This window comes from Colias eurytheme, chromosome 4 (genome assembly GCF_061535395.1).
Source record: "Colias eurytheme isolate Ceu_HAF_F1 chromosome 4, ilColEury1 Martin Lab GWU primary, whole genome shotgun sequence".
Lineage (NCBI taxonomy): Eukaryota > Metazoa > Arthropoda > Insecta > Lepidoptera > Pieridae > Colias > Colias eurytheme.
In genome coordinates, this window is record NC_142983.1 from 2521176 (window position 1) to 2548489 (window position 27314).

At 31.4% G+C, this 27314-nt stretch overlaps 4 protein-coding genes and 1 pseudogene across 5 annotated transcripts; 1 reads left to right on the top strand and 4 right to left on the bottom strand.

Moving 5' to 3' along the window:
- Nucleotides 1-954: 954 nt before the first annotated feature.
- Nucleotides 955-3274, top strand: LOC149908770 (neuropeptides capa receptor-like). The gene is made up of 4 exons (XM_090101592.1): nt 955-1709; nt 1944-2044; nt 2598-2705; nt 3102-3274. Exons 1-4 carry the CDS (start codon nt 980-982, stop codon nt 3153-3155), a joined length of 993 nt encoding a protein of 330 aa, XP_089957718.1. The 5' UTR covers nt 955-979; the 3' UTR covers nt 3156-3274.
- Nucleotides 3275-3442: 168 nt separating this feature from the next.
- On the bottom strand, nt 3443-10303 carry LOC149908771 (cytochrome P450 4C1-like; annotated as a pseudogene). Its single transcript, XR_016456694.1, has 10 exons — nt 10113-10303; nt 7981-8090; nt 7220-7310; nt 6793-6978; nt 6118-6494; nt 5854-5922; nt 4866-5034; nt 4298-4477; nt 3715-3884; nt 3443-3472 (listed from the first exon to the last, which is right to left on the bottom strand). The product of XR_016456694.1 is annotated as a cytochrome P450 4C1-like (transcript).
- A 2797-nt stretch (nt 10304-13100) lies between these two features.
- LOC149908772 (cytochrome P450 4C1-like) lies at nt 13101-20331 on the bottom strand. The gene is made up of 9 exons (XM_090120349.1): nt 20086-20331; nt 19389-19498; nt 19104-19194; nt 15807-15992; nt 15138-15520; nt 14653-14721; nt 14170-14338; nt 13672-13851; nt 13101-13267 (listed from the first exon to the last, which is right to left on the bottom strand). Exons 1-9 carry the CDS (start codon nt 20234-20236, stop codon nt 13107-13109), a joined length of 1500 nt encoding a protein of 499 aa, XP_089976475.1. The 5' UTR covers nt 20237-20331; the 3' UTR covers nt 13101-13106.
- Nucleotides 20332-21364: 1033 nt separating this feature from the next.
- On the bottom strand, nt 21365-24790 carry LOC149908773 (uncharacterized). The gene is made up of 5 exons (XM_090120350.1): nt 24707-24790; nt 24322-24448; nt 23370-23646; nt 22316-22438; nt 21365-21900 (listed from the first exon to the last, which is right to left on the bottom strand). Exons 1-5 carry the CDS (start codon nt 24771-24773, stop codon nt 21778-21780), a joined length of 717 nt encoding a protein of 238 aa, XP_089976476.1. The 5' UTR covers nt 24774-24790; the 3' UTR covers nt 21365-21777.
- A 441-nt stretch (nt 24791-25231) lies between these two features.
- On the bottom strand, nt 25232-27121 carry LOC149908774 (uncharacterized). Its single transcript, XM_090101561.1, has 5 exons — nt 27025-27121; nt 26745-26868; nt 26259-26526; nt 25728-25847; nt 25232-25407 (listed from the first exon to the last, which is right to left on the bottom strand). Exons 1-5 carry the CDS (start codon nt 27083-27085, stop codon nt 25285-25287), a joined length of 696 nt encoding a protein of 231 aa, XP_089957687.1. The 5' UTR covers nt 27086-27121; the 3' UTR covers nt 25232-25284.
- Between the last annotated feature and the right edge of the window lie 193 nt (nt 27122-27314).

Sequence of the window (27314 nt, forward strand, 5' to 3'; positions counted from 1 at the left end):
AACTTAAAATTTTCCTACCGAAAATTAATTAAGTCTATCGATCTATATTTGCACTGCCAATATTTGATTTTAAAATTTAATCCACTTAACAGTAACGCAAACATAATATTATAGTGTAGCAAACAAGATGGCAAAGTAGTAGCGATATTGCTTTTTATATCACAAAATATAAAGATGTCTTGAATCAGTTTTTGTGCAATAGTCGTTCAGATTTTTATAATTAACTAGCGGTCCGCCCCGGCTTCGCCCGTGGTACATGTTTACGTTTTCTCTACATAAGAACCATCCTCTTACTTCAAGGAATATAATAAAAAAAGAATTATCGAAATCGGTTCAGCCGTTTTCGAGTTATGCGCTTACCAACACATTTTGCGATTCATTTTTATATATAAGAAGACTAGCGGTCCGCCCCGGCTTCGCCCGTGGTACCTACATGTTTAAACTATCCTATCTCTCAAGTTGGATCGAACTGCACATGGTGTGCGAAATTTATTATAATCGGTTATGTGGTTTAGGAGTCCATTGAGGACAAACATTGTGACACGAGATTTATATTAAGATGTTCTATGAATCAAATTGCATCCTGTTCAGATTTATAAGCTTAATAAAAGCTTTTGCTGGATTGGGAATCAATTTTACTGTGCATTCATACGAAGCATCAAGTTGATGTAAATTTTTGGTAGGATAATAGACTTATATTCAGTATATTAAAGAAAAAGAAAGCAGTTTACTTATTCAAGGTAAAAAATAACTGAAACATCAAGGATAATGAGTATATAATTGCACTGTCAACAGTAGGTATAATTTTTCGGAAGTTTAATCCACTTAATCGAAGTGCACACTTTAATGAGCAAACACGATGAATACAATTACGTGAATGAGCAAACAGCAGTATAGCGTACGCGTGCCTCAAAGAATTATTAGTTTTCTACAGTCATACACCTATCGCTACACTTACCTTACGTTCTTTTAATGTATCATGAATACCACACGAAAGGAAGAAGATGACCTGGAAGCCTGGTCCCATTTTCTCGTCAAAGCTTTCGAGGAAAAATCACAGTGGATCGACATATGCTGCGTCGTTATATTGGTCGTCATTTTCTTTGTTTCCATAATTGGAAATGTGCTTACTTGCTACGTGATCTACTCAGTGAAATCGATGCACACAGCGACTAACTTCTATCTTTTCGATTTGGCAGTGTCCGATTTAATAGTGACGTTTTTTATTATATTCGAATTGTATGACTACTTAACTGACTTCTCCAACTTCGGGGAGAGCATGTGCATACTGAAATTTTTCTTTGTCGTAATTTTGTGGAACAATGGTATTCTAGTGATGACTATTCTTGCGATTGAGAGATACATAGTGATTTGGTACCCGATGCTACTAAGTTCTTCTCCGGTTTGGAAGAGAGTGACTAAAGTGATAACCATCATTTGGATTGTGGCTCTATTGGAATCATTACCCGACCTTTGGACGGTCGGTTTTATAAAGACAAAAAAGATGTCTATCTGCTTTACTGTGCCAACAGAAATAGCAAGAAAAATCAGCGGTGTTCTGGCTCTAGTTACCTTCGTCTTTCCTCTCATGATTATGATATTCGTTTACGCAATGATTGCTTTTAAAGTGAATGATAATGAAAAATCCAATTCGAGTGGCAAAATATTCAATCATCGCGATAACAGACGTAAAGTGAACAAAATTATTAGTAAGTGGGATGTTTTTGTTTTAAATGCAAAGTAACTAAAACATAACAGGTAACATAAAGGTTATGTAAATTTTGGAACAAATTTTGTGTATTATATTGTATTAATAAGAAGATCTTATGTTCTGAACCTTTTTTCAATTGCGTACGTACGTATGGTTCTAATTTTACCTGTGAATGATTTAACGTAAATGTTATGAATGCTGAGTAGATTATATCTTTTTAAATATTTTTCAGTAGCACTGACGGCGTCATTTCTGGTCTGTTGGTTTCCATTTTTTGTGTATCGCATTATAATATTTGCCTACGACATAAATCAATTGATGGAGTTTGAATGGGTAAGACATTTTCCATATAACCGATATTCTTCCTTTGTATCCCTACTAATATTATAAATGCGAAAGTAACTCTGTGTGTCTGTCTGTTACGCTTTCCCGCTTAAACCTCTCAACCGATTTTGATGAAATTCGGCACAGACAATCTTTAGACCCTGAGAAAGAACATAGGCTACCTTTTATTGTGAAAAAACACCACGCGGGCGAAGCCGCGGGCGGAAGCTAGTTTTAAATAAAATACTTTTATTTTCCACTATACCAGCCACCATGTGTTTGAAAAACTTCAATGTTCAAGGCTATTCACTGCTCGTACCTACCTGTGACGGTATAGAAATGATTTAAAATTACAATTCATTTAATACCTTTTTCGATTTGCTTAAGCTTTTCCCCTAAAATTAACCTGGGACAGGATTAACCTTGATTTAACCGATTTCACTTGACATTCGTAATTCATATGAGCGCTTATATTTTATCTGCATTTTACTGCCCTGCTTTGAATCAATCGGATATACTTAATCTAACTGTGATAATCAATGAATTTGTTTCCTTATTTCAGTGGTGGAGTACAGGATTCAGAGTTCTGTTAATAAATACTTGGCTCAGTGTTGTTTTGAATCCCATTCTCTTCAGCTTGATGTCAACTAAGTTTCGCAAAGCTTTAAAGGTAATGATTTCTCTTAATAATTATCATTATTTATTTGACCAATTTTACAACATATTTAAATTTATATTTTTTGTATTTATGAATATCTCTTTATTAATAAGTATAATAATATTAATTCTTCATTGTTGAACAACTGTTATTAGAGACGAGCAGTCTCTACTACATTCGAAAATTTTGTTTAGCAACTACATATTTAATTTATTACTTGGTATTTGGTAATTCCTTATATTCCTTGGTTCCTTATATTCCTTGGTACTTGGTATTTGGTAATTCCTTATTACTAACTCTCTTTCAACTTTGAACCGTAATATATTATTATATTTTTATGAAGCCATGCCTAATTCAGTTTTGTACCTATACCTCATGTAAAATAGGCATTTATCCATTTGTTTCCAGATGTTGTGGACACGGAAGATGCGTAAGCAAAAAACAAGCATAATAAGACTTTAAAAATTAACGTCATTGTAAAAGTATACAACGAACACCAATAGAAGATTAGACAACGCTGTTTGTTCGTAGTATAAATATTGCTCCAGGTGGTAGAGATAAGTTGTTTCGAAATCGATATATTTACACTAAATTTGTGATTATTGTTGCAAATTACTGTTTTATCATCTATGGTTTTTCATAGGCCAATTGTAAATAAAACATGAGTCATTATTTTTATAGTTTGTTTTAAAAAATAATATTTATTTAATATTCATGACTATGAGGTGGTGTAATTTTCACAGAATTCATTAAATTAATTTACTAACTCCTGTACGTAGCTGGTAATAAATCAAATAGTTTATTAATAAGAAAATATTTGTAAAATACTAAAATGCATCAATGCAAATTATTTATATAAGTCGATATGAGAATACAATTTGATGTGCAAAATTTTGAAATTGAAGTCCAAAATCGTTCATACAGCAATTTAAACATAACTTAAAACCTAAGCCTAAAACTATATTATTAGTCTAGTTATTATTTAATTTATTAGGATACTAAAAATAAATTTTGTAAATACTATATTGATCTAAGCTCTTTTATGAAATTTAACATAAACAGGATGGGTTGGTCTCAAAACCAAATCGGTTGTAAATACGAGGTCTTCTGGAGTTGTAACTGCTTCTAAACGATACTTTCTAACTAAACCAGATATCATTGTTTTCATTTCCAACATCGCGAAACGTTGACCTGAAATATATAAAAATATTCAGAAGTTAATAATTGATAAAAAGTTTAAAATCCTGATGTTTTTGACACCATACGAAAAAAAATTCACGAAAAAAATAAAATGGCGCAAAAAGTCACCCAATGTCTCATTTGTTTATTAAATTGAAGTTGAATGCTTGAAACCATTCAACAATAAACTTGTAAATGACCCACAAAAGTTTATTTGTAAAACATAATGATCATGGGCCCTCTTCACAATCGGAACATTGGTCCCCTAAAATATCGAAGTTTGCCATTACGGCGATTACGAATAAACATCTGCAGACGGCCGATCACAGACATTCCTCTACTCTATTACCTATACCAATACTGTCCCAACGTGCCCTGCCATTGCCCATTGTGAAGACGGCCCATAAAATACAGTTATTATATACCTATACAATTCCTCGGTCCAGCACTAAACGGTAGGTATGAAAAGGGATGTCTTTTGTGAGCGTTTTCTGGTAGAAATCTTTCAGGAATAAATTTCTCAGGCTCATGATAGATATCAGCCCTTCGATGCAGGTCAAACACGAAGATGTGGCAGATTGTGTTCGCTGGGATCGTGTAGCCACCTGAAATATATTTATTTTAAGTGTCGTAATGAGAAATAAAGCCCAATTCAAAAAAATATCATTGACCAGCGATAATAACCTCATTATACCTAAGTTTGTAATGAGATAGCCTATAATATAAAGCGTGATACAGCTAAGGTTTGTTTGAAACCGCTAATTTCAGGCGCTGATCAGTAAAAAAAAATTGTTATTACAGAGGAAGACTTAAATTATTATTATCATCTATAATGTAAGTGAAACCGATAAACTCAAAAGATTTCATTGACAGTTGAAAAAAAAAAGCATCTAAACTTTTTCGACAATATTTCAACAAATTAAGAAAATACCTTCTGTTTTTCTCCCTTTTTTAACGTTTCAATTTAACAAACCTAGTTCAAAATTAACTTACTTAAAACGGTATCTTTGGGTGTATTTCTAGCAATAAACGGCACGCTGGGGTACAACCGAAGGGACTCTTTTATACAGCATTCCAAATACTTCATGCTGTTTAAGTCTTCAATGCTTGGGGTGCGGTCGGAGTCACCAAAAATGTTCTCCATTTCTTCATATATTTTCTCCTGCGATTTAATTTGTGACGTATAGAAATGAATCATATCTTTAAGTGTGTGATTGTAAAAGAAAAATGTGTGGTACAGTTGTTTTAGAAGATAATAAAGGTCATTATTCTATATAATAATTATCCAATACTGTATAATATCCCGACTAATAAGCTACTAAATACAGAAGTTTAATTTAGAGTTACATAAATACGGGATTGAAGTTTGAATATAATTTATATTTATTTATGAAGGTTCAAATATTCATAAAGTATTTTTTTATATAACGGGGCATAATTAGTTTGTATAAATTGTATAGGAATGAAAAATAAAATGTTGTTTACAAAAAAATGGGTACTAAAAATTGAGTAGTAATTTTATTGTGCGTTTCAATAATTGAAACATAAAGGTATTTACGATTTAGCTAATATTATATGATAAAAAACAAAATGTTATTAATATACTATTTAGATTATGGCCATAAACACTAACTAGCAAATTAAATCAACTTAAGATAATTAATTATTTATCTCGACACAGAAAAACCACAACTCAACACACATTAAAAAACAATTACAATAGATTCAATGTAATAATTCTCTTATTAATATCAAATAACCCGAATTCATTTAATAATTTGGAATTTACAAAATTAAAAAAAATATGTATTCTGGTATTTCCAATAATTTAAAACAATATATAACTTTTTATTCGAGTATTCTAATGAAACTATTGACAAAGAAATATTTAGTAAGACATCCTTGAAGAATAATTATTTAAACAAGAAAATATTTTTAACATTATTTAAATAAATAAAAATAACATTAATTAATTACTTACTTGAACTTCATTTTCATTTGCTATACTCATTATGATAAATATTAGTGCCATTGCTGTTGTGTCGTGACCCTGCAGTGTATAAAAATATTAAACATAATAATGATATCCAAATGTTCAATGACTATATTATAATCATAGAAAATACATATCAGCTCCGGACAGGTCAAGTCTTTCATATATTTTTTATTCATTCGGGAATCGAACCCAGGACCCTTCGGTTCTACATTGCTATGTTCTTATGTTCTATCGAATTTAGGTACATACCTCAAACATAAACGTATCCACTTCTTCCCTAATACCTCTCAAATCAATTTCGCCTTTTTTCTCTTTTTCCAAGAGCAAATCCAGCATTGGAAGTTTACCCCTTTTACTCATGCCTACATCATCATCAATATCTGTAAAAATATCTTCTTGTTTCAAAGCTTTTCTTTCTTCTATTATTTTTAAGGTAAATTTATGTAAATCTGCCACTGCTGTCCTTTGAGCCCAGAACATTCTCGTAAAAATGTAAACGTAGTCGAAGTAAAGCCAAGTACGACAAATCCGTTGTACAACGCAGTATATGAAATTGTGCATCCCTTGGAAATATTTATCCATAACTGTTTTTATGTCTGATGTTATTGAGGTACCCATTGCGGTTTCTGAAAAGAGTAGTATGTGAATAAGCTGCTAAGATTGTTTATAGTTTCAAAAAATATTTTTAATAATTTCCGAAGTTGATTAAAATTACCTGATTGTTACAAATTACCATTTCATTGTCAAGTAAGAGGTAGGTATACAATAGAATAAATTTCCTATTTACTTTAATGATGATGGTGATATTGTAAATAAAATCAATGTTAAAAATTCAGTACCTACCTAACTAATTATATTTTTATGTTATATAATAGGGGCTTTTTAAGAAGATCTTTGAAATAAATGTATACGTATTATAATTACCACACATTATACGAAGTGTCGAGTTGATAATCAACGGAACTATGTCACTTTTATCTCTTCCTACTTCACCTTCAATCTTCACAAGGAATTCTTCAGTTTGTTCGGTAAATGTCATTGCGTATTTCTTCAGAATGTTGAAGTGAAACGCAGATGTTAAAAGTTTTCTTCTCTGATGCCATTTGTCGCCTTAAATAATAATAATGTCTAAATAAGCAGCCTTAATAGCAATTTTAATAATCAGAAGTTTAGAGATTTGAAAACCAGAGATAATTAGCGTAGCTAACATTTACGATATTATTTACTGAATCTTTTGGTTGACCTTACCTATACCATTTCATATTTTTATTGATGATATTCAAACCACAAAAAGTTGACACACAAATATATATAAAAATACTGTAAAATCCTCACAAATTACTAAAATTACCGTTACTAGTAAGTAGACCTTCTCCAAGCCACGACATGAGGAACGTGTAGGGTCTGCGTTTGTCATTGTATGTTGTTGAAGTCAAGATTTTCTGCAATATGTGTGATAGAATGATGATTAGATATTATTACATTTTATGTTTACAATAACAAAATGGGATCATAAAGAAGCAAAATTAAAGTGTATAATGGAGCAACTGTTGATGTATTTCATAATCTATACTAATATTATAAAGCTGAAGAGTTTGTTTGTTTAAACGCGCTAATCTCAGGAACTACGGGTCCGATTCGAAAAATTCTTTCGGTGTTAGATAACCCATTTATTTAGGAACGCTATATATCATCACGCTAAGAACAACACGAGCGGAGAAATGCGGGTGAAACCGAGGGGAACAGCTATAATGAATAATTTATATATTATGTAGTACAAAATTGCAGTCTTCCAAAACAGTAGTCATGTTTCATAAGAACTAGTATTTCTGGTTATGTTACTGGTATATGTATTACATACTTTATTTTGTGGCATCTAACTGAAGTAGGTGCTGGTATTTCAACAAAAAGAATGTTGAATACGTGGTTCAAAATACTAATGAATTATAATTATTCGTAGTAAATAAATGTATAGTTTAATAATTTATTATTAAAAAAATCAAAGAGACGTTATCATGGACAGGATGTTAATGTAAATAATTTATTTATGAATAAATATAATTAATATAATAAATGTAGGTTACAAAAAATTTATAATAATCATAATCATACCTCGATATCTTCTGGATCGTACAAATTAACAGCTTGGTAGTTGAAGGCATGTACTTGGCTAAAGTTGCCGTATTTTCGATAAAAAAGGCGCAGGTATGTAAATAAATCATCTGAAAATATGCTCCTTGTAGAAATTAACACCGTAATCTATATTACATTACATATAATAATATCTATAGAAGGGTAAATTCTGTATATTGAAAAAATAAATAGCAGGGGTTGTTACTGGATCGATACCAAAACCAAATATGTGATTAAAAAAAAATTTATGTCTGTTTGTCTCAGGTATGTACCTATGTGCAGGCATCACGTGAAAACTAACGGTTGGATTGCGATGAAACTTGGTATAATTATTCCTCATTATTCTAGGCATAAAGAATACCTACTAACCTACGTATATATACTAATAACCTAATATGCATAATAAACTTGACTGGGCAAAAAATGATTATAATACTAGGTTCGCTAATTCCAGAAGTATTAAGCTGTCGCAACATTTTTCTTCGTCGTTTCGTGGTAGCTTCCGTTATGCTGCTTCAAAGTGCTGGAATAATTTACCTCCCCCTTTACGAAATCTTTCTTCAGTGCCATGTTTTAAAAAACGTCTGAGGTTTTTGTTACTCCAGCATCAGAAGCAATTGCCGATAGGAGTTCGGCCTGTCGCCACATATTTGAGCCATTGATCATTTCAACGTATTTTATCGTGTATTTAATTATAATATGTTATCTATTTATATTATCAAATTATATAGTATCTATTTATATAATATCTAACACTCTCCCACTGGTCGCAAAATAAAATTAAGGTGCACATATTATATTATATTGTCTCTACCTATCCTACATAAACACACTGTCATAATTATATGTATCATTTAGTAGGTACTGAATCATTGCATCTGTACAGTCACGTGGTCTCCTCTGAAAATCAGTGCAGCAATACATTTTAATTAATGGTTGCTGCTTTGCTGACGGGGAGTCCTTTTTGCCACCATTGCTATATATGTATATTTTTTTTCCTGTTCTGTGTTATTTAGATTATTAAGATTTATATTTTTGTAATTGGTGGCAAATAAAACACTTTCTATTTCTATTTCTATTTCTATTTCTAATATATCTACCTAAATACCTAATAACCATAAAGAATAAAGAATACCTGTTAGTAATATGTTCTTATTAAAACTATAAAAACATCTAGTAAGTACCTACCTTCCTTATAGAATCTAATCGAAAGGAAAAACGGCGGAAGTTGTCTATCGTTTATAATTTATATTTATTTTAATTAATATAATTGTGTTAAGAATACATTAAAAACAATCATATTATTTCTTTAAGGTTTAAGTTAATCAACTAATCTTACATACCTACTACCTACTAGAATATGTAAATGTATTTTTTACTAGCTTTCCACCCGCGGCATCGCCCGCGCAGTCAAAGAACCCGCATAGTTCCCGTTCCCGAGGGATTTCCGGAATAAAACCTGTCCTATGTCGCGGGGTAAAAAGTAGCCTATGTCCTTTCTCGGGTATCAAAATATCTCTATACCATATTTCATGCAAATTGGTTCAGTAGTTAAGGCGTGATTGAGTAACAGACAGACAGACAGAGTTACTTTCGCATTTATAATATTAAGTATGGATATTATCAATTTTTTTTTATTTTTATTTTTTTATGAATCGGTTCTTTACTAGGTCTACACACATATTATGTCTGTGACACTACACTTTCAATTGTTTTATTTTTTCGTGCGTACGATAATGAGTGAGAGTGCATGTGATAAAAGGGTAAGTCACCTTTCATTGCATAAAATTAACTATGAGTATTTTTCTTCAAACAAAAAATCAAATTAATAAATAATTTTACCTTTCCATCCCATTTAAATATGACCCTTCCCTGTTGTTCCCATGTGCACATAATTTCTAAATATTACTTCATTTATCGAACTTTATTTAATAGATAATTTATTAATCCCTATAATGGTCAAAATTCTAAAAATGTATTGTCAGTAATTAATGAAAAATAAATATATACATTATATACATTATACTGTTAAAAATATAAATTAGTTTTTATAATATGAATATGCTAGACCTAATTTCAACTACATAAAAAAAACAATATTCCATATTCACCTGGTGTAGATATAAAATTCCATGTATTCCCTATTATAGGAAATGAGGGCGGTCCCGGTATTTTCCTGAAAACACTATTTTTATATTGGATTCTGTCGTAAACGACCACTAAAAGTATAGCTAATAGAAAATAAATCATTTTCACACACTGATCGCGCGCTGTCTTCGTACCAACTAAGCATGGTTAATTGCTTTAAAGGAATATAATATGTAGAATGAAAGAAAAACGTTTAAAAGTATGATCATATTATTTTTAACCGACTTCAAAAAAAAGGAGGAGGTTATCAATTCGGCCGGTATGTTTTTTTTTTACGTATGTACACCGATTACTCCGTGGTTTCTGAACCGATTTACGTGATTCTTTTTTTGTTCGATGCGGGATGGTGTCGAATTGGTCCCATAAAAATTTTATTCGGATAGGCCCAGTAGTTTTTATTTTATGAGCATTTTTGTCTGTATTTGTAAATGTTGCAAGTGCAAGTTTGAAGTCGGTTGTTTTTAACGCAGTTATTGACTTGTACTTATTACGTTGTATAGATTGAACGTATCAATTCCTGCCTTCTTTGGTTTTGTTTTTTATATTCAGATTATTTTTATATTGATAGCGGTCCGCTCCGGCTTCGCCCGTGGTACATATATGTTCTTTCTCAGGGTCTAAAGATTGTCTGTACCAAATTTCATCAAAATCGGTTTTGCGATTTCAATCGCGAGAGGTTTAAGCGGGAAAGCGTAACAGACAGACAGACAGACAGAGTTACTTGGTACCCTTAACATAGAAGGCTCTGTGAATCATGTTATAATATTTATTTTATTTCTTATTTCAGCTCAATATGTTGCGATAATTTTTGCATAATCAAACTGTTTGCATACTTGTCTCTGGATCTGCTCTGTGAATCATATTATAATATGTATTTATTTTATTTCTTGGTTACAGATATTTTATAACAATGCATACGCAGGCTTATGTAATTTCATCTACTACGTCTGATATCTTATACCATACGTAGTAATTATTTAATTATATGGTATATGTGGGTTCTTATACTATAGGAAGTAATACTATAATAACATGGTATACTTAGGTTCTTTATGAATTTTCTAGTGTAAATTATTTAAAGTTAATGAACTTTATCTTCACCTATGTTTATCCATAAGCAAAATATGAGCGTGTTATTACTTACCTATCGTAATAATTTACAATAAACCAATTTGACTGATATAATCGGAGTTTCATTGGGGTAATGCAATTTAATTATATTTAAATCTTCAATGTTGTGTGTGATAGAATATGAAGTCATCATAAAATATGTGCAAAGTAGTTGGGTTAGGGCACAGTTTTGGGCAGATGCATTGCATAGATCTGTACAGTGTACACTGATCGATATAATATAATAATAAATAAATAATAATAAATAAATAATAATAAATAAATAATAATAAATAAATAATAATAAAACTATCCTAGCGAATAGACCTGATATTGTGGTGATGGACCGAGCAACTTCTAGGATTTTCTTGGTAGACATCACTATTCCACATGACGACAATCTTGTTAAGGCCGAGTCAGATAAACGGCTCAAATATCTGGATCTGGCGCATGTCGAGGTTGTCGAGATGTGGGACGGTGTGTCTGCCGAGATAATCCCTATAGTTGTGTCCACCAATGGGCTGGTTCCTGCCTCCTTAAAACAATATTTAAGGAGGTTGGATTTACCGGTCAAGCCCATGACAGTGGGGATACAGCGGGCAGTCCTTCTGGATAACGCTCGGATAGTCCGAAGGTTCCTCACTCAGTCGCCCTAGACTCCGGCCGTCTGGCCACTCAGCCGGAGTTTTTTTTCACACCGCCGCGAGGCGAGATACTTGCCCCCCAATAAATAAATAGTTATTCAGGTCCTGTTGGACACTTTTTGTCTTCGTCTCAATCGGGACTCGAACTCAGGACCAGTTCTCCGTTCGTTCCGTTGTTTATCACTGTACCACGGAGGCGGGCAAATATAGTAATACAATTTCAAAGTGAAATAGAAATGCATTTTTCGGATTTCTCCGGCTCTCTAGAAACTAATTTCTACATGTATTCAAGATATTAGTTCAATTAATAAATTCTGCAGATACTAGTACGGACAAAGTTATGTTATTTGTCCTTATAGCGGTAAAATTTACTTAATAAGGCTACTGTTTATCACCTAGGTAATGCATATTATTACTACCTACATAAAAAATGCTTACTTCCGTATAAGTTTTAAAAGGAAACAGCAGCTTATGTGATATTATTCCATTGAGCTGTGTCTGATTAATTTTTATGACTGTATTAGAAAAGTAAACCTGTAGTTATAATATCTATGTATTATCCATTTTGACGTGACAACGTCTTATAATTCGATAGCGCCGGCTGCACGCACAAAAAAACATGACTCATGCGGCGTTACCTCGCTCTGAGGCATCGAGATATATGTACTACGCTCTGAGGCGTTCCATCTGGCTTGAAGTGCAAGCGAGAGCGCGGAACGAGCGACAAGGAAGCACAGACGGACGTTGTCACGTTCAACTATCGTCAGAAAACCGACTTTACAGACAACCATTTTTTTTTTCATAATACAAATTCAAAATCTTCATCAAACAATACTAAATACTACTGTGTCAAACGGTTTTAGCATAGGATGTAAGGGTGATTTTCCACCAATAATGTGTGTATATTATTATAATGTGTGTCAGCTCAGTGGTCCTTAGGTTTCTTCAAAAGATAGCGTAAGTAACAATTTCCTTATGACCTTCTTACATGTGTAGTTCGATATAATGTTATGTTACAATATTTGTTGACACTATTGTATATCCGTGGAAATAAAAATTGGTTATTTTATATTTACAAACAAATTCCTCGCTACAATTCCTCGCATATTATTGGCGTAAAAGCACCCTAATGCTACCGAAAGGGTTTTAGGAACTTGATTTTTTAAATATTTTTTAATAAAACATTATTAAGGTCTTAATTATTTATTTTCTAGGACGGAATCTTACATATAGCGGGTGTGTGCTTCTTAGAACTACATCAGCAGTAAAAATAACTTCGTTTGGTTTTGTCACTGGTTCTATTTTGAACTTCCTCAGTAATCCCGATATTACAGTCTTCATTTCTAGGAAAGCGAATTTTTGTCCTGAAAAAAAAAGATAAAACTTACATCAATGTGTTATCTTCTATCTTCTATCGTCTAATTATTATAAAGGCGAAAGTTTGTAAGTAAGGATGTATGGATGTTTGTTACTCTTTCACGTAAAAACTACTGAACCGATTACAATGAAATTTAGCACACACATAGAAGGTAACTTGGATTAACACATAGGATAGGTTTTATCTCGGAAATCCCACGGGAACGGGAACTATGCGGGTTTTCCTTTGAAAACGCGGGCGAAGCCGCGGGCGGAAATCTAGTTTATTATATTATAGGTACCTACTTACATAACTTTTTACCGCCCAGGTTGTGTTTCTACAAAACAACTGTACTATTTATGTCCAAACTTTGTTTTTTTGTAATTTTTAATAATTTAAAAAATATATTACCTATGCAATTTCTCGGGCCAGCACTGAATGGTAAATAAGCGTAACGATGACGTTTCACCACATTTTCAGGAAGAAATCTTTCCGGGACGAATTTCTCGGCATCCGGGTATATGTCCTCTCGATGATGAAGGTCGTATATATGAATGTGACAAGCTACGTCTTTTGGAACTGTATATCCACCTGAATATAAAAAAACCTTAAATGATTATAATACTTGATTGGCATCATCGAATTACTGGAATTACTCTATTCAGTATATGTTTTTGGAAGAAACAAATCGTCGCATTGACGTCTAACCGCTGCCTAGGTCATAGAGATACCAGTTATTTGAAGTTAATTATAAAACAGGGCAGAATTATAATACATCTAATTTCGTATCGTTGATATGACTGTAATTTCTATAACTACACTCAATATGAATAACAATAAAATAAATATACTCACTTAAAAACTTAACTTGATAAATCAAGCAAGTCAGAAACACCTGTATGTACTTACTTAAAACAACATCCTCATTTAAATATCTAGCAATAAACGGAACACTGGGATATAACCTAAGGGATTCCTTGATACAGCACTCCAAGTATTTCATATCATTTAAATCATCCATCGTAGGCAATCTATCAGAACCTTGGAATATAGTTTTTAATTCATCATACATTTTTTCCTGTAATTAAAATATAATTACTTAGTTTAACTCTTTTTATAAAGACACAATTAATACGTTTAACGCTATTATTAAATTATGATCAATTGTTTCACTTCTTATTATGCTCTAGTTGTATAACTTGATGAACTAGGTATAAATAAATAGTTATCGTAAGTACATTTGAAATTTTTTAAAAGAAAGACATAAAATCCGGGACCACGAAGACCAAGCAAGTAAGCAGCCTTTCGCAGCCCTGGGTGGACCAGCGTATTGAATTATTTTATACACAAAAGTTAATTATAATTTGATTGTTTGTCTAATTTCAAACTTACCTGTATCTCGGGTTCACTAGCAATTCTCATAACAAAGAAGGATAACGCCATGGCAGTTGTATCGTGTCCCTGTAAATCAAAATTATTTGAAGACGCTATTATAAAACATTTCAATAATAATCTTCCAAATCTATATTAAATTTACTAATTGTATTTTGGTCTTATTTCTCTCAATCAAATATAATATTTTAATCATTAAGGGCCGATTTTTCAATGCTTGGATAAAACTTATCCGTCCAATAAATTATTACACGATAATATTAAAATGTCACGTAAACTGTCAAATACAGGCAATTAGAATACGTTTTTAAAATGGTAGTGTAATACGTTATTCGACGAATAAGTATTAACCAAGGATTGAAAAATCAGCCCTAAAAGCAACAACCTTTAATCTTTAAACTATCAAATACAAACAAGACATCAGCGAAGAGATGAAAAATGTAATCTTTGCTAATAATCCTACCAGACTACCAGCTATTTCTTACCTCAAACATAAAAGTATCAACTTCCTCTCGTATACCATCTAGATCTATATTCCCTTCCTTTTCGCTTTGAAGCAATAAATCCAACATGGCCAATCTTCCTTTATTACCTCCATAAATCTCTTCACTGTCCGTCATTTCTAATATATTTTTATCTTCTAGATATGCCTTTCTCTCTCGAATAACTTTATTGGTAAATGCATGTAAATTAACTAACGCTTTTGCTTCAGCTTTCCCTAGGGATGTGCGATTATACACAAAGCTAGAATAGTACCAAATTCGACACAGCCTTCTGACAATACATTCACCAACCGTATGTATGGCCTCAAAATATTTTCTCTTTTCCGATTCAGCTACTTGGTCCATTGAAATACCCATAGCTGTTTCTGCAAAATAAAATCTTGACGTACTATATATTTTATAATAATAAAATTTGCTACTATATTTCCGTTAACAGCTTCGTCCGCGTAGTCAAGGTCCTGTTTCCATAAGATTTCCGGGATAAAAATTATTCTATATTCCTATTCTATCTTTTTCGGTTATATGGTTCAATGGTTTTGAATCAATGGACGGAACCTTTTGCTACACGGGTGAAGCCACAGGCGTCAAACTACTAATACAACAATTAGTTATTTAATTATCTTTTTGAAGTACCTAAGATAACATACTTACGACACATAATACGTAAAGTAGCATTAGATAATAATGGTCGGACATCTGTTTGTTCGTTGCTCGTCTCATTTTCAATCTTCTTTAATAAATTTTCAGTGTATTCGATAAACGAACTTGTATATTTCTTCAATATATTAAAGTGAAATGCTGACGTTAGAAGTTTCCTTCTCTGATGCCATTTCGATCCTGAAATTAAATTAATGTGGCTGCTACGATATAACTTTTGTTCGTTAAGGGCTTGGTCTAGTAGTGCAAACAAATGCATCCTGTCATCCTATATGTAAATAATACAAATGTACTAAGGGAAAGTTGCTCCACTTAATTTTTAAAAATTAAATCATTCGTATGCATAATTTAATATTCGTAATAAGTGCCAAAAATGACAATTTGAAATAATTTTCGTGAAAATTACACCGGGTGATTTTTTTTTATCAGTACACGAAATTTGCGAATACTTTCTATTGATATCTTCAACTTCATGTTTATATAACTGATCAACTTTTACAAAGAAATTTGGACGAAATATAAAAAAAAAATAAGCTTTCCATACAAAATGCATAACTCTATACATTTTTTTCGACCTAAGTTTCTTAGTGAAAGTTGTTCAGTTTAACTAATAAAACGGATAAACAAATTTTGTATATAATAAAAAAAATGTAATGTTTGTGTTAAAAAATTATAAAATAGAAAAATACGCAAATGAAAACAAAAGATATTTATTTCTGACTAGCTTCCGCCCGCGACTCCGTCCGCGCGGATGTCGGTCTTCGCGTCTTCTACAGATTTATTATATTATGTATAATATATAGATTTATATTGATAAACCTAATAAATCTTTTGCTAGCATTCTGATGCTTTATCGGTTGCACTGGATTTATCTCTTTTTTTTCAATCACTTGAATGATATAGGATGGGTCCTTGATGGGCATCGAATGCTGAAGTCTCGAATCAATCAATTCTGACAGTAGGCAATTTATGTAAAATCTTGATAATGGTCCATCATTTTATTTTGCCTAAACGTTACATAATTTTTTATATATTCTATTTTTAACGAATGATTCACTCCAGTCCAAACAGCAAAGACTTCTGCTTCTGCAACGTTTAGTTGCAGAAGCAGAAGTCTGCTTATTTGTATTTCAAAAGTGTTATTTTTTGCATTGTATTTCAAATATTATTTTTTTTATTTTTAACCGCATCTTCCGCATTCATGTCTTTTGCCGGAATTAGACATTTAACTTCTACTAGTCCCATTTTCCCTTTTTGATATGGGAGTGTATAAAGTAAATTTTTTAGATATTTCTCGTTATACTTTTAAAAAGTTATTATTGTCATTTTGCTCATTAGGTAAAGTAATTTCGATATCAGTTTTAAGTTTTTTGATACCTGCAATAATAACGTCATAATCGCCTGCACATACTTAACGATTACACCCTGTATACAATCCACCATCCACATTCATAATGTTTTCCTGTCCTCCTCTCCTTTACGCTGTTCACCGATACATTTTAAATGAGTAAATCTGCTACCACTGAAGGATGTTTCATTGTGATCAGCTTTGATTGTGAAGCTGAAGGATGTTCAATTTTCACCACTGTTTTCGATTATTTGTTTTTCATTTTTAATCAGCAATTGGGACTCATCAGTTTTGTTTTTTGCAGATTGGTGATGTACCCTAACAATACGTCGAAAAGGGAAAGCATCAACGAATTATCGTTTTCGTCCTCTTTTTTTATTCTTCGCTTCTCTGTTACTTGTGTTTGTTTAGTTCTCATCACCCACTGAATTTTCTATGTTATTGTGATCTTCCATTACATCTGAGTTTTCAAGATGTGATGATAATCCATTCGTTTTAATATTGGTACTTAGAGTTGGTGGACTAAACTAGAAATGGCGGACTAAATTTGTCAGCGCGTCTGTAAGATCAGAATATAAAACCAACATCCTGTATTTAAGTTACAAAATTAATAATCAAACAACATGCCGCTACGTTGAAAATGACTAGAAGAAAAAATTAAAACACCTCGGCATATAATTTTGGAGTAAACAAATCATTTTCCCCGTATGGGGATTTCCCCGGATGAACTTGGGAAGTTCATATTTCGTATTTCTCAAACGAAACGAAAATGAAGTTCCAAAAATGTTCATTTTTGGAACTTCAAAAAAAAATATATTATAAGAAAATTTATGAGCTTACTTTAGTTTTAAAGAAATATACATCCCTTTACTGACACCCCGTAAAATAAAGAAATTGTTGCCAATCATCTTTGCAATCTATTTGGTTTCATTAACTTTATGTTCGAAGATAATTTTTTTTCTAGTAGTTACACGCGTATTTTTTTCGTTTATTTTCCATGTCGAAATCAAATGTTTAAAAATACGAATATTTGCACAAAACTAAGATAAAAATAATCAATTAACAAAAATATTAAATTTAATGAAGTAGAGCAACTTTCACTTCGGTATGAAGGAAAATCGAGCGTAGAGCACACGTCAGAACGCTCCGGCCCAAGGAGCGCGACTAAAGAAATTCGCTAGGATTTTTCCTAATTATTTTAAATATTTTTTTAATATTTAAAGAATTATCAAAATTCAAAAAAAAATTTTTTTAAAGGATTAATACTCATTGGTCTTCAACCAACTCGAATAAATTAATGGAAAAAATAACCTTTAGCAGTATTTATCAATAGATTTTGTAAGGCAAAAAATGGGAAATTTAATGAATTTATAACGTTCTAATTAGGAAAATCATAAGTTTTTCGGCAATTGTATTCAGCAGTTTTTAATAACGACTATATAAGGATAATAATGCGCTGATCAGATTGTGTAAATTGTAATCGGTTGCAACGTAGTGAGTGCACAAACTTAGCTCGAAATGTCTTTGGGGGAAAGAGACTTATCTTGAAGGCCTGATTAAGGTAACATAAAGTAACTTTATAAATGTGAAAAAAATCACGCGCATTGCGTATATAACACTTATTGATAAACAAGAAAAAAAAAATCAGTTTATCATTTCATTAGCCGGGAAAAAATTGTCAAATAACTTGATGAAAACGCAATTTTGCTAGACTGCAGCCTTAAGCTACTTTTTGTCGACCGGGTAAGGTTTTTTTTGGAATTTAGAATGTAACAATTGTTGTTAATGCGGTTGTGTAGGCTGTTTGTTAAATTATTCCCTATAATAAATAATTAAATGTCTTGAAATGCTTCCGGGATTCCAACTATCCAATTACTCTTTTTCAAATCTAAAGTATATGCATTTTAATTTCTTGTACCTGCTCATACAAAACTTATTCTTACCATTGCTGATTAGCAGACCTTCTCCGAGCCATGATCGGAAAAATGTATAGGGTATCTGTTTGTCATTAAATCGACTTGCGGAAAGTATTGTCTGAAAAAGGAAAATTTAAATAAAAAATATATGCAAATAATTAGAATTTTGGGCAAATTATAGCCAGTAATTTAATAAGTATAATTATATTATACTTTTTCTTTAAAAACCTGTATATTCTGTTGAATTCTATTTCTTCAATTCTTAAAATATGTAAAATAAGATTTTGAATTTTAATTTAATAAAATACGTACCTCGATATCCTCTGGGTCATAGATGTTGATGTAACCAAACCCGAAGGAATAATAGCTTGTTAAACTCTTATAATTTCTGTATTCTTCACGCAATTTTATGAATACCTCCTCTAAAATATAATTTTATTTGAATTTATGAGATATCCTATTTGCATATTTTTTATAAATAATTAACTGATAAATAAAAAAGAATGGACTGATTAAATTATTACTGTGTAGTCTATAGATACTCAGTAATTAGATTTTTTATGGTTTGCAGTTTCTGCATTATACATTACTGAATAATAAGTGTAAAACCAATTTTGTACCATCTTATCAGTTTCTTATGTTAATGCTAAATGTTTTAGAACATAAAACACATGGTTTGTCACGAGCTCATTATCACAATATAACTGTAACTTGTGTAAGTACTTAATATAATTATATGCCCTTATCGTATAGTATTTTAAACAAACGTGGATTATAATGAATACTAATTAACAGTATTTAGATTAAACTTGATCTCGCAATTTATTTATTGCATATTTCCTTCAACCAGTCAGGTCCTAGTGTTACTATATTTTTTGTCTCTTGAATTTCAATAGAAGTGATCTTAACATAAATTTTGAGTTTGAAAATTGCACATGTAAAGAAATTCTCCATACTTATGAAGTATGGAGTAGTAGTTGTAGTTGTAGCTATGAAATTATCCACATACCAGGAGACACAAGGAACTGAAACGCAGTTCCTACGATAGGCCATCCTTTCGGTCCGGGTAGTCTTGACATAAGCCGGGCTTTCCTAGACGTTGCATTTATGCACCAAGTGAAAAATATAATCACCACGACTAATATCAACGACCATGCCATTTTGTGGCACTATTAAAACTAAATGACTTTGCACTGTATGAAATAACAAATTTCCTGTGTCGATGTCGATACATTATCACAATTATTGTTGTTACTGTTTTAATTAAGACAAGACTTTCTACTAATTAATAAGATTAAATAGATGTTTGGTAATTGAATATTTTACCTATGTAGTTTTAGAATATTTCAATACGAATTAATTAGGAGTATACACAACCTCTTGATAAGAAAAAGAAAAAGAGAGCAAATGAATTTATTTTACTTCATTTTTTAAATTCTCGTGCAACAATTTAAGAACAAAGAGAGAGATATCGAGAAGTCCTAGATCCAAACAAATTAAATCCTGGAGAATGGTTAAAACTTTCAAACCATAGTTCGAGGTAAAAACTTCAAGCCTTTGTAGAGTGTTTCATTGCCACTTCTGACACAGTAACTATTTAGAAATGTGCTATTCTAATGGGGGTTATACGACTTAGAGCAGTATTAATTCCAGTGTTTAAAAATGACAAAGACATGCTGGAAATAATACTGCTTTAAGACATCATGGTATATCCCTCCTCCCACTCATCTCTCGCCGGTCGAGTAGCTTTAAATTCCACCATAGATTTCATACTAGGTCCCCAATAATATTTTCCAAGTCTTATATTTTTAGAAATCAACAAACGACAATATAGCGTAATATAATCTTAAAAATAAAATTTGTACAGGTATAGTTATATTGGATATTTGCGTAAAAAAAAGGAAAGTTATAGTACCTATAAAAGAAATTAGATAAACACCTACCAATAAGTAAAATGTAATTTAACACTTAGAAATGTAAAACAGCCCATGTAACATTGTAATTATATTACAGATAAAGATAAAAAAACGTTCTCTACTTTTTTTATCCAATTTGAATTAGTTAGATGAGTATTTATCTTGTGTCTTTTATGTATTCAAGGCCAAAAGTATATATTGCAAAGGAAATAATTGTAGGGTTTTCCATTTAATATGTATTTCTAGGAAATTATAACATTAAGATCAATAAAATATGTAAAATAATTGTAATCGTTTATGCATACCCAAGATAATGATTGCCATAGGTATTTTAAAAATAATAAAAAACGATTCATAGATCATGGTTGTAATGCATCAAATGTAAAATTATTCATATTCGTTGCTTTCAATAACTATTTTACTAGTTATATCATCAATACAAATAATCGAAATCAGTATCGTCAAATCCCTACTACAATGAGTGTAAAATATAAATAAACTTGTAATCTTTCCTCGAACCATAAATAGGAATGTTATTCTTTTGAGTATCCGCATTATCCATAACCAATATTTCTAAAAACAAAGAAGTTTTTTCATTGCGTTTTTTTTTTGAAAGTGAAACTTCTTTTGGCGCGTTGAGAGTAAAATTTTAAGGTCGCGTCATGGCAATATCGACACGTCATAGAGCAAGGCGACGATTTTGGTATCTTTGAAATTTGCCAATGAAGTTTCACTTCTGACACATGTGCTCAGCACACACACTCTTTTTTTATTAATTATTGTTATTAACAGCCATCAAAACGTATTTCCGGGAACCCAAGCTTTGTATCAATAAGTTTCTGCATTATTGGCACGATGATGTCTCTAGCCCATGTCGTGAAGCCACTGTCCATGTGGTACCCGTGAATCTGAAATGTTATTAAATAGTTTAATAATATTTTCTTAAAATTAGCGCTTCAAACCTCAATGTATCGGTTTGCAATTTAAAATAAGTTTTAGCGTTTCTTTCTACCTGAATTTTTATCCGGAAAATTTATGGGACAAAAAATATTTTATTCACATTTTTTTTATTTCAACAGTAGTATGTTAACCACTTGTACAAATTGTTTTATGAAAGATAATAATTAAGACATAGAGTCGACTAGCTAATCTTTATTGAAAATATTCAAGGCATAATTTATTCGTCAATTCATAAGTTCGATGACATCTGCTAACCCGCACTTGGCCAGCCTGGTGGATTATGGCCTGTACACTCACAGAAGACCCGCTGTCCTAGCAGTGGGAACGTATATGGGTTGAGGATGATGATGACTTATTACTTACGTGTCTCGATAGCACTTGAGATACTTTTGTGTTTGGGACGAACTGCATTCGTTGGTGGCGCGATGACTGACCAGCTGACGTCGTACTCACTACCGTTTCGTTTGTATTTATCTTCTTAAGGATCTGGAATAGATAAATAAAAATAAAAAATTACTGAGGATATTGACTGATGCTTTTTGTTTTACTTTGAAATGAATATTTAAGTAGTTTTGTCCCAATTACAACATATATATGTATATACTTATATCTAACTAATAAAAGCACAATCATAATGGGATGCAATAAATATTTTCGTAATCTTAAAAATAAAATATGTTGAGATATTATAGTGTTTAATATTTTGTAAAAAAAAATTTTTTTGAACTAGTCATTGTTTAACTTAATATAAACGTATTGAAATGTTCTATATAAATAATTTTTTATAATTTTTTATGTATATAGTGCGCACATCCATTGTTTCATTTCAGAATGTAATAAACTCATGCATAATTGTAGTTAATTGTATTTAATTTATTTAATTGCCAATATAATAAGTGGATTTTGCGAAGTGATTTAACATTTTATAAAGTGAGATGCAACTGAATCAAAAAATAATTATATAAATTATATTGAATGTTTGTTATTCTAATGTTGATATAAAGAATAATTAATGTTATCGATGTAATATACTGTTATTATAATTTAATCTAGTAATAATTATGCACCAAAGACGATAATAAATTAAAACAATTATTAATACCTACATTATTTTAATTTCAAATAGAAATTTAAAATGTTATCATAACCTGTTCTCAGTTGTTGTTACGTACATAAATAGCTCGGCTTTTTCCATTTCTATACAATAAATAATTATTATAGCATTCGATTTAAAATTAAAATTCTCCGCGTTATCAAAACAACTGAACTAGCATTCCAAGAAGCAAACTCTTGTGTCTATGGTCTCAAGTATCACACAAAATATATGAAAAAAATTATCTTTAAGTGGCTGTCACTGGCCACCTGTGGTTGGTAGCCTGTTTGCCCAGACCCTAAACATTACCAAACTGTAACTTACCAAAATCGGAATTGTGATCAAGTCAAATTGAAATACTGCAGTATAGTGCTGTGGGCCTGTACCTTCCACATCAATTATAACATCAAAACCAAGTCTAGGCACTCGTAAGTTAATTGTAGCTCGGACCAGAGCTTCATATTCTGTCACATTGGTTGCTGCTACATGCCTCCTTCCAACTACTGAGGAGATGGCATTAACGCCCATTCTCTCTATGGATATTAGGAAACTGTTCTTGAATTGGGCCAGTCCGGACACGTGGAAGGAGTACATACGATCGCTGAAATTAAATTTTATAAATATAAAAAATAAAATAAAAACCATTCAATGAACAAAGTTAGGACCCCAAAATAGGATTTGTTTGATAGTCTGTTTACCCAGAATATGCTAATAAATGAGAGTTATAATTGGAGATGTTTGTTTCCATGTAGAGATTAATAAAAATCCGTAGTTTTGCCAACGGATTCCTACCCTGTGGAAGGATTTGTCGTATAAAAAAAGAAATGGGCGCGTTTGAAGAATTTGGAATAGATATCCTAATCCTATTCTACTGTAATGTCTTACAAGACTCTAAAACTATTTTGTTTGTAATATAATATGTTTTGTTTGCCGTTTCCTATAATTTGTCGAAACATGAGATAAAAATATAAAAGTCTCACTTCTGTGTTTGACATGGTGAGAAATTATGCTTTATGAAAGCATTTCCTAGAATTTCTTGCAAGTTACTTTAAATAAGTTTACCTATACTTGTGTGTCTCTAAGAGCTAGCGCGCACGAGCAACTTTGTCTCCGCAACTATTTTGTCTCTCCACCCATGGGCTAGTATGAAAGTGCGCGCACGTAGCGACGCAACTCCCCATACAATTGATGGGAGAGACAAAATAGTTGCGGAGACAAAGTTGCTCGTACGCGCTAGCTCTAATAGAAATGCGATGATAACATATGAAAATCTCACTTTAACGTGTAATTAAAATCGTTCACCCTCAAATTGCAAAACTTCACATTCTTTTCAACTTCATACATTGTTTCCTGCAAAACCTTTTCAAGGTAACTATCACGATTCACAAAGCAAGCGCGCTGATCTAAAAATTTTAAACATTTTAGTACAAATAGATGTAACAATTGCAAATTAATTATTTAGGAACGATAGATAGTGAAATAATTTGCAATTTTAAATTTAATGCGAATTGGCGATTACATAATAAGCGCTGAATACTAATTTCAATTAAAGTCCGCTTAAAAAATGCTGTTTTTTTTAATCGTGTGTCATTTGCATGTTATAGTATCAGTGTTATTTTAATAGCTATAAAATTACCTAATAATGATAATAAAATACTTACTCCACGCTTGACAAACTTCACAAGATAATATGAAAACAAAGAAAAAGGCACCCAATAATTTTAACATCTTTGTTAGGATATTCTTTAAACATTAGTATATTATGCAAACTGTTAATCACACAAATAATTGCTAACAAATCTATGATAAAACATATAGCTACATATTATATTCTTATCGATAAGAGATAAATACAAAGTAATTATCAATCTCAAATGCCCTTGGCCGATGTCAATTCAGGCCCCGGAATCACAGACACAATAGAAAATCTATTGTGTCGTGGCCCGATCGGGGCGCTCGGTGGTCAATGGGTTAGTAAGATGGTTTTTCTGCAGCATACGGTCTGCATTTAAATATCAATAAATAATAAATAGGTACCTTAATAGTTAACTCTTTAGAATCTAATAATAACAAAACAAATATTTTATTATATTAACGTTAGATCCTTTAGTTTAAAAGTATTGTAATAATCAGCTGAACTAACACTATCTATTATAAAATTTCCAGGAAACCGATAGAGAACTCATATAAATAAAACAATAAAATTCAATTGTTTTTGTTACAATAATATTTCTTAATTTTAAGCGGGGCAGTTGTAGCAATAGTCAGGTATTCTGTGTTCCGATTTAGCCAAGTCCAGAATTATAGGCGCTAACGTGTTGGCCCACGTTTCGACACTTGAAAATGTGTTGTTCCAGTGAAACTGTAAAATAAAATAAACTATGAACTGATAATCTTTATTATAGACAGTGTATAAGCGAATGATAGATGCTTTATAATCAAACTTGACTCAATTCATGATCTTAAAAGAGCCCTTGCATATAAATTATTGTAGGTTCTATTAGTAGGAAGTGCGTTTGGGAATCAGTGGAAGTCATATTTTTCTGTACTTTTACGACTGAAACGCGTTTCTTAATTTAATATGAATAAATGTTTTAGTTCTAAATCTATTTGTTTTTGTTTGATATTCATACTTAACTAGAACCAATATTTAAAAGAATTAAGGATAAATCAAATGATTACCAAAACGCTCAAAACTTGAGTGACATCATCCTGAGGTAAGAAATTCATAGTGTTTCTCGTAAGCGGGAGTACAGGTGTAACGGTAGAAGATAGTTCATCTGTGTACACATTCTTGATAAGCTGAAAAAAAAACAAAATATAATTTCGTAAAAAATTTCTTTATGAATTTTACATTTAATATTAAAATTAAACGTAATTTTCTGGTAAGTTCTAGTATTTGTGGTATGTGGTGGTACCTAAGTCTAAGGCAATGAATTCTGTATTTATTTTATTGATTCCTTGTACTCAGTTGTATTTTAACGATACCTACATTCGATTAACGTGCAATTGAATCATTTCTAAATATTATAAATGAACCAAAATTTTTTCATGCTCTATTTACAGCTGCTATTTTTTATAAAATTGCTAGTTTTTCGCTTGTGGCTTCGTTCGTTCCCACGGGAATTAAACCCTCCAGCCACAAAATATTTTTGTGATTTGAAAAACAAACAAATGAACTATGTCATTAAATGAAAGATACTCGGTACTCACCCTACAATCGAATTGGATCAACGGGTATACAATTACTCCCGTTTTTCTGTACTTCCCGTTATTCAAATCTGCATCCACATCAAATCCGATCGCGACGTCGTGCATTCGTAGCATGCTTCGTAGTTCCAAGTTTGTGATGTTTGTCAGTCTGTTGTATATCCACACCTGCTGGACGGAGCTTTGAACCAGGTCAAGGCGTTGCATGGACACTATGAAGCCGTTTGTGAAGTCTATGGTACCTTTCACTGTTGTGTTGAGCACGTCTTCACTAAAATATTTGCTGTTATTAACATTGAAATTTGTCGTTGATGGTTTTTATAATTTTGTCAATAAGATATCTAGTGTTATAGCTATCCATCGTGACTCCTGTGCATTCATATTATTATGAATTCAATTGCGAATTGAACATTTTAACTAAGAACATGTTTCAAATATATTTTAGCTAAAGATTAACTTAAGATTAGATTCTCAAAAATGTCTACTTACTCTACTTCCATTCTAACATCCTGAACCTTCAGTTCGCGCCAATTGTTTTTCTGAACACGGTCAAGTGTTTTCTGAATTAATTCTATGATATAACTCGTGTGATCCACCAAACGTATATTTGATACTAAAACAAAATAATGCAATATTTTTGTTTAATAAATTAAAAGAAAGAGTGTTGTACTCGAACTATTTCCAAATCAAATCATAAACAAGCAATCTAAATTAAGATATGGATTGTATATAATTAAAAAATAGATAAAATTTAAGAAAAACATCTTACTCGTCTGACACGACACAAAAACTACGTAACTAGACAATAATATTAACAATATAGAACGCATTTTTGTTTTTAAAACAACACTTAATGAATTAAACAATGAAATATAATGTTATCTCATTGCTAATGTAACAATATCTTCAATTATTGAGCTGTGATATCGATTTTGGTCTTATCAAAATCATCATATTATACAATGTATATTGTTCATTAATTAATGTTACCGTGATAGCAATATATTTAGCATACGATGATATTTTACCCTATACACGGACGTCTTGACTCTTGACGAA

Bases quoted from the DNA above. Each gene is read 5' to 3' on its own strand.
- LOC149908772 (XM_090120349.1), bottom strand. From the start codon at position 20,236: ATGGCATGGTCGTTGATATTAGTCGTGGTGATTATATTTTTCACTTGG. The intron at 15,521-15,806 runs GTAAGTATGTTA...TTTATTTTGCAG, and splicing joins TACTTTACGTATTATGTGTC to AAACAGCTATGGGTATTTCA. The intron at 13,852-14,169 runs GTAAGTACATAC...TTTTATATTCAG, and splicing joins AAATGAGGATGTTGTTTTAA to GTGGATATACAGTTCCAAAA.
- LOC149908774 (XM_090101561.1), bottom strand. From the start codon at position 27,085: ATGCGTTCTATATTGTTAATATTATTGTCTAGTTACGTAGTTTTTGTG. The intron at 25,848-26,258 runs GTGAGTACCGAG...TTTTTTTTTCAG, and splicing joins TGATCCAATTCGATTGTAGG to CTTATCAAGAATGTGTACAC. The intron at 25,408-25,727 runs GTAATCATTTGA...TTTATTTTACAG, and splicing joins CTCAAGTTTTGAGCGTTTTG to TTTCACTGGAACAACACATT.
- LOC149908773 (XM_090120350.1), bottom strand. From the start codon at position 24,773: ATGTTAAAATTATTGGGTGCCTTTTTCTTTGTTTTCATATTATCTTGT. The intron at 24,449-24,706 runs GTAAGTATTTTA...TAAAATTTTTAG, and splicing joins TGAAGTTTGTCAAGCGTGGA to ATCAGCGCGCTTGCTTTGTG. The intron at 23,647-24,321 runs GTGAGATTTTCA...ATTTAATTTCAG, and splicing joins GATTTTAATTACACGTTAAA to CGATCGTATGTACTCCTTCC.
- LOC149908770 (XM_090101592.1), top strand. From the start codon at position 980: ATGAATACCACACGAAAGGAAGAAGATGACCTGGAAGCCTGGTCCCAT. The intron at 1,710-1,943 runs GTAAGTGGGATG...AATATTTTTCAG, and splicing joins TAAAGTGAACAAAATTATTA to TAGCACTGACGGCGTCATTT. The intron at 2,045-2,597 runs GTAAGACATTTT...TCCTTATTTCAG, and splicing joins AATTGATGGAGTTTGAATGG to TGGTGGAGTACAGGATTCAG.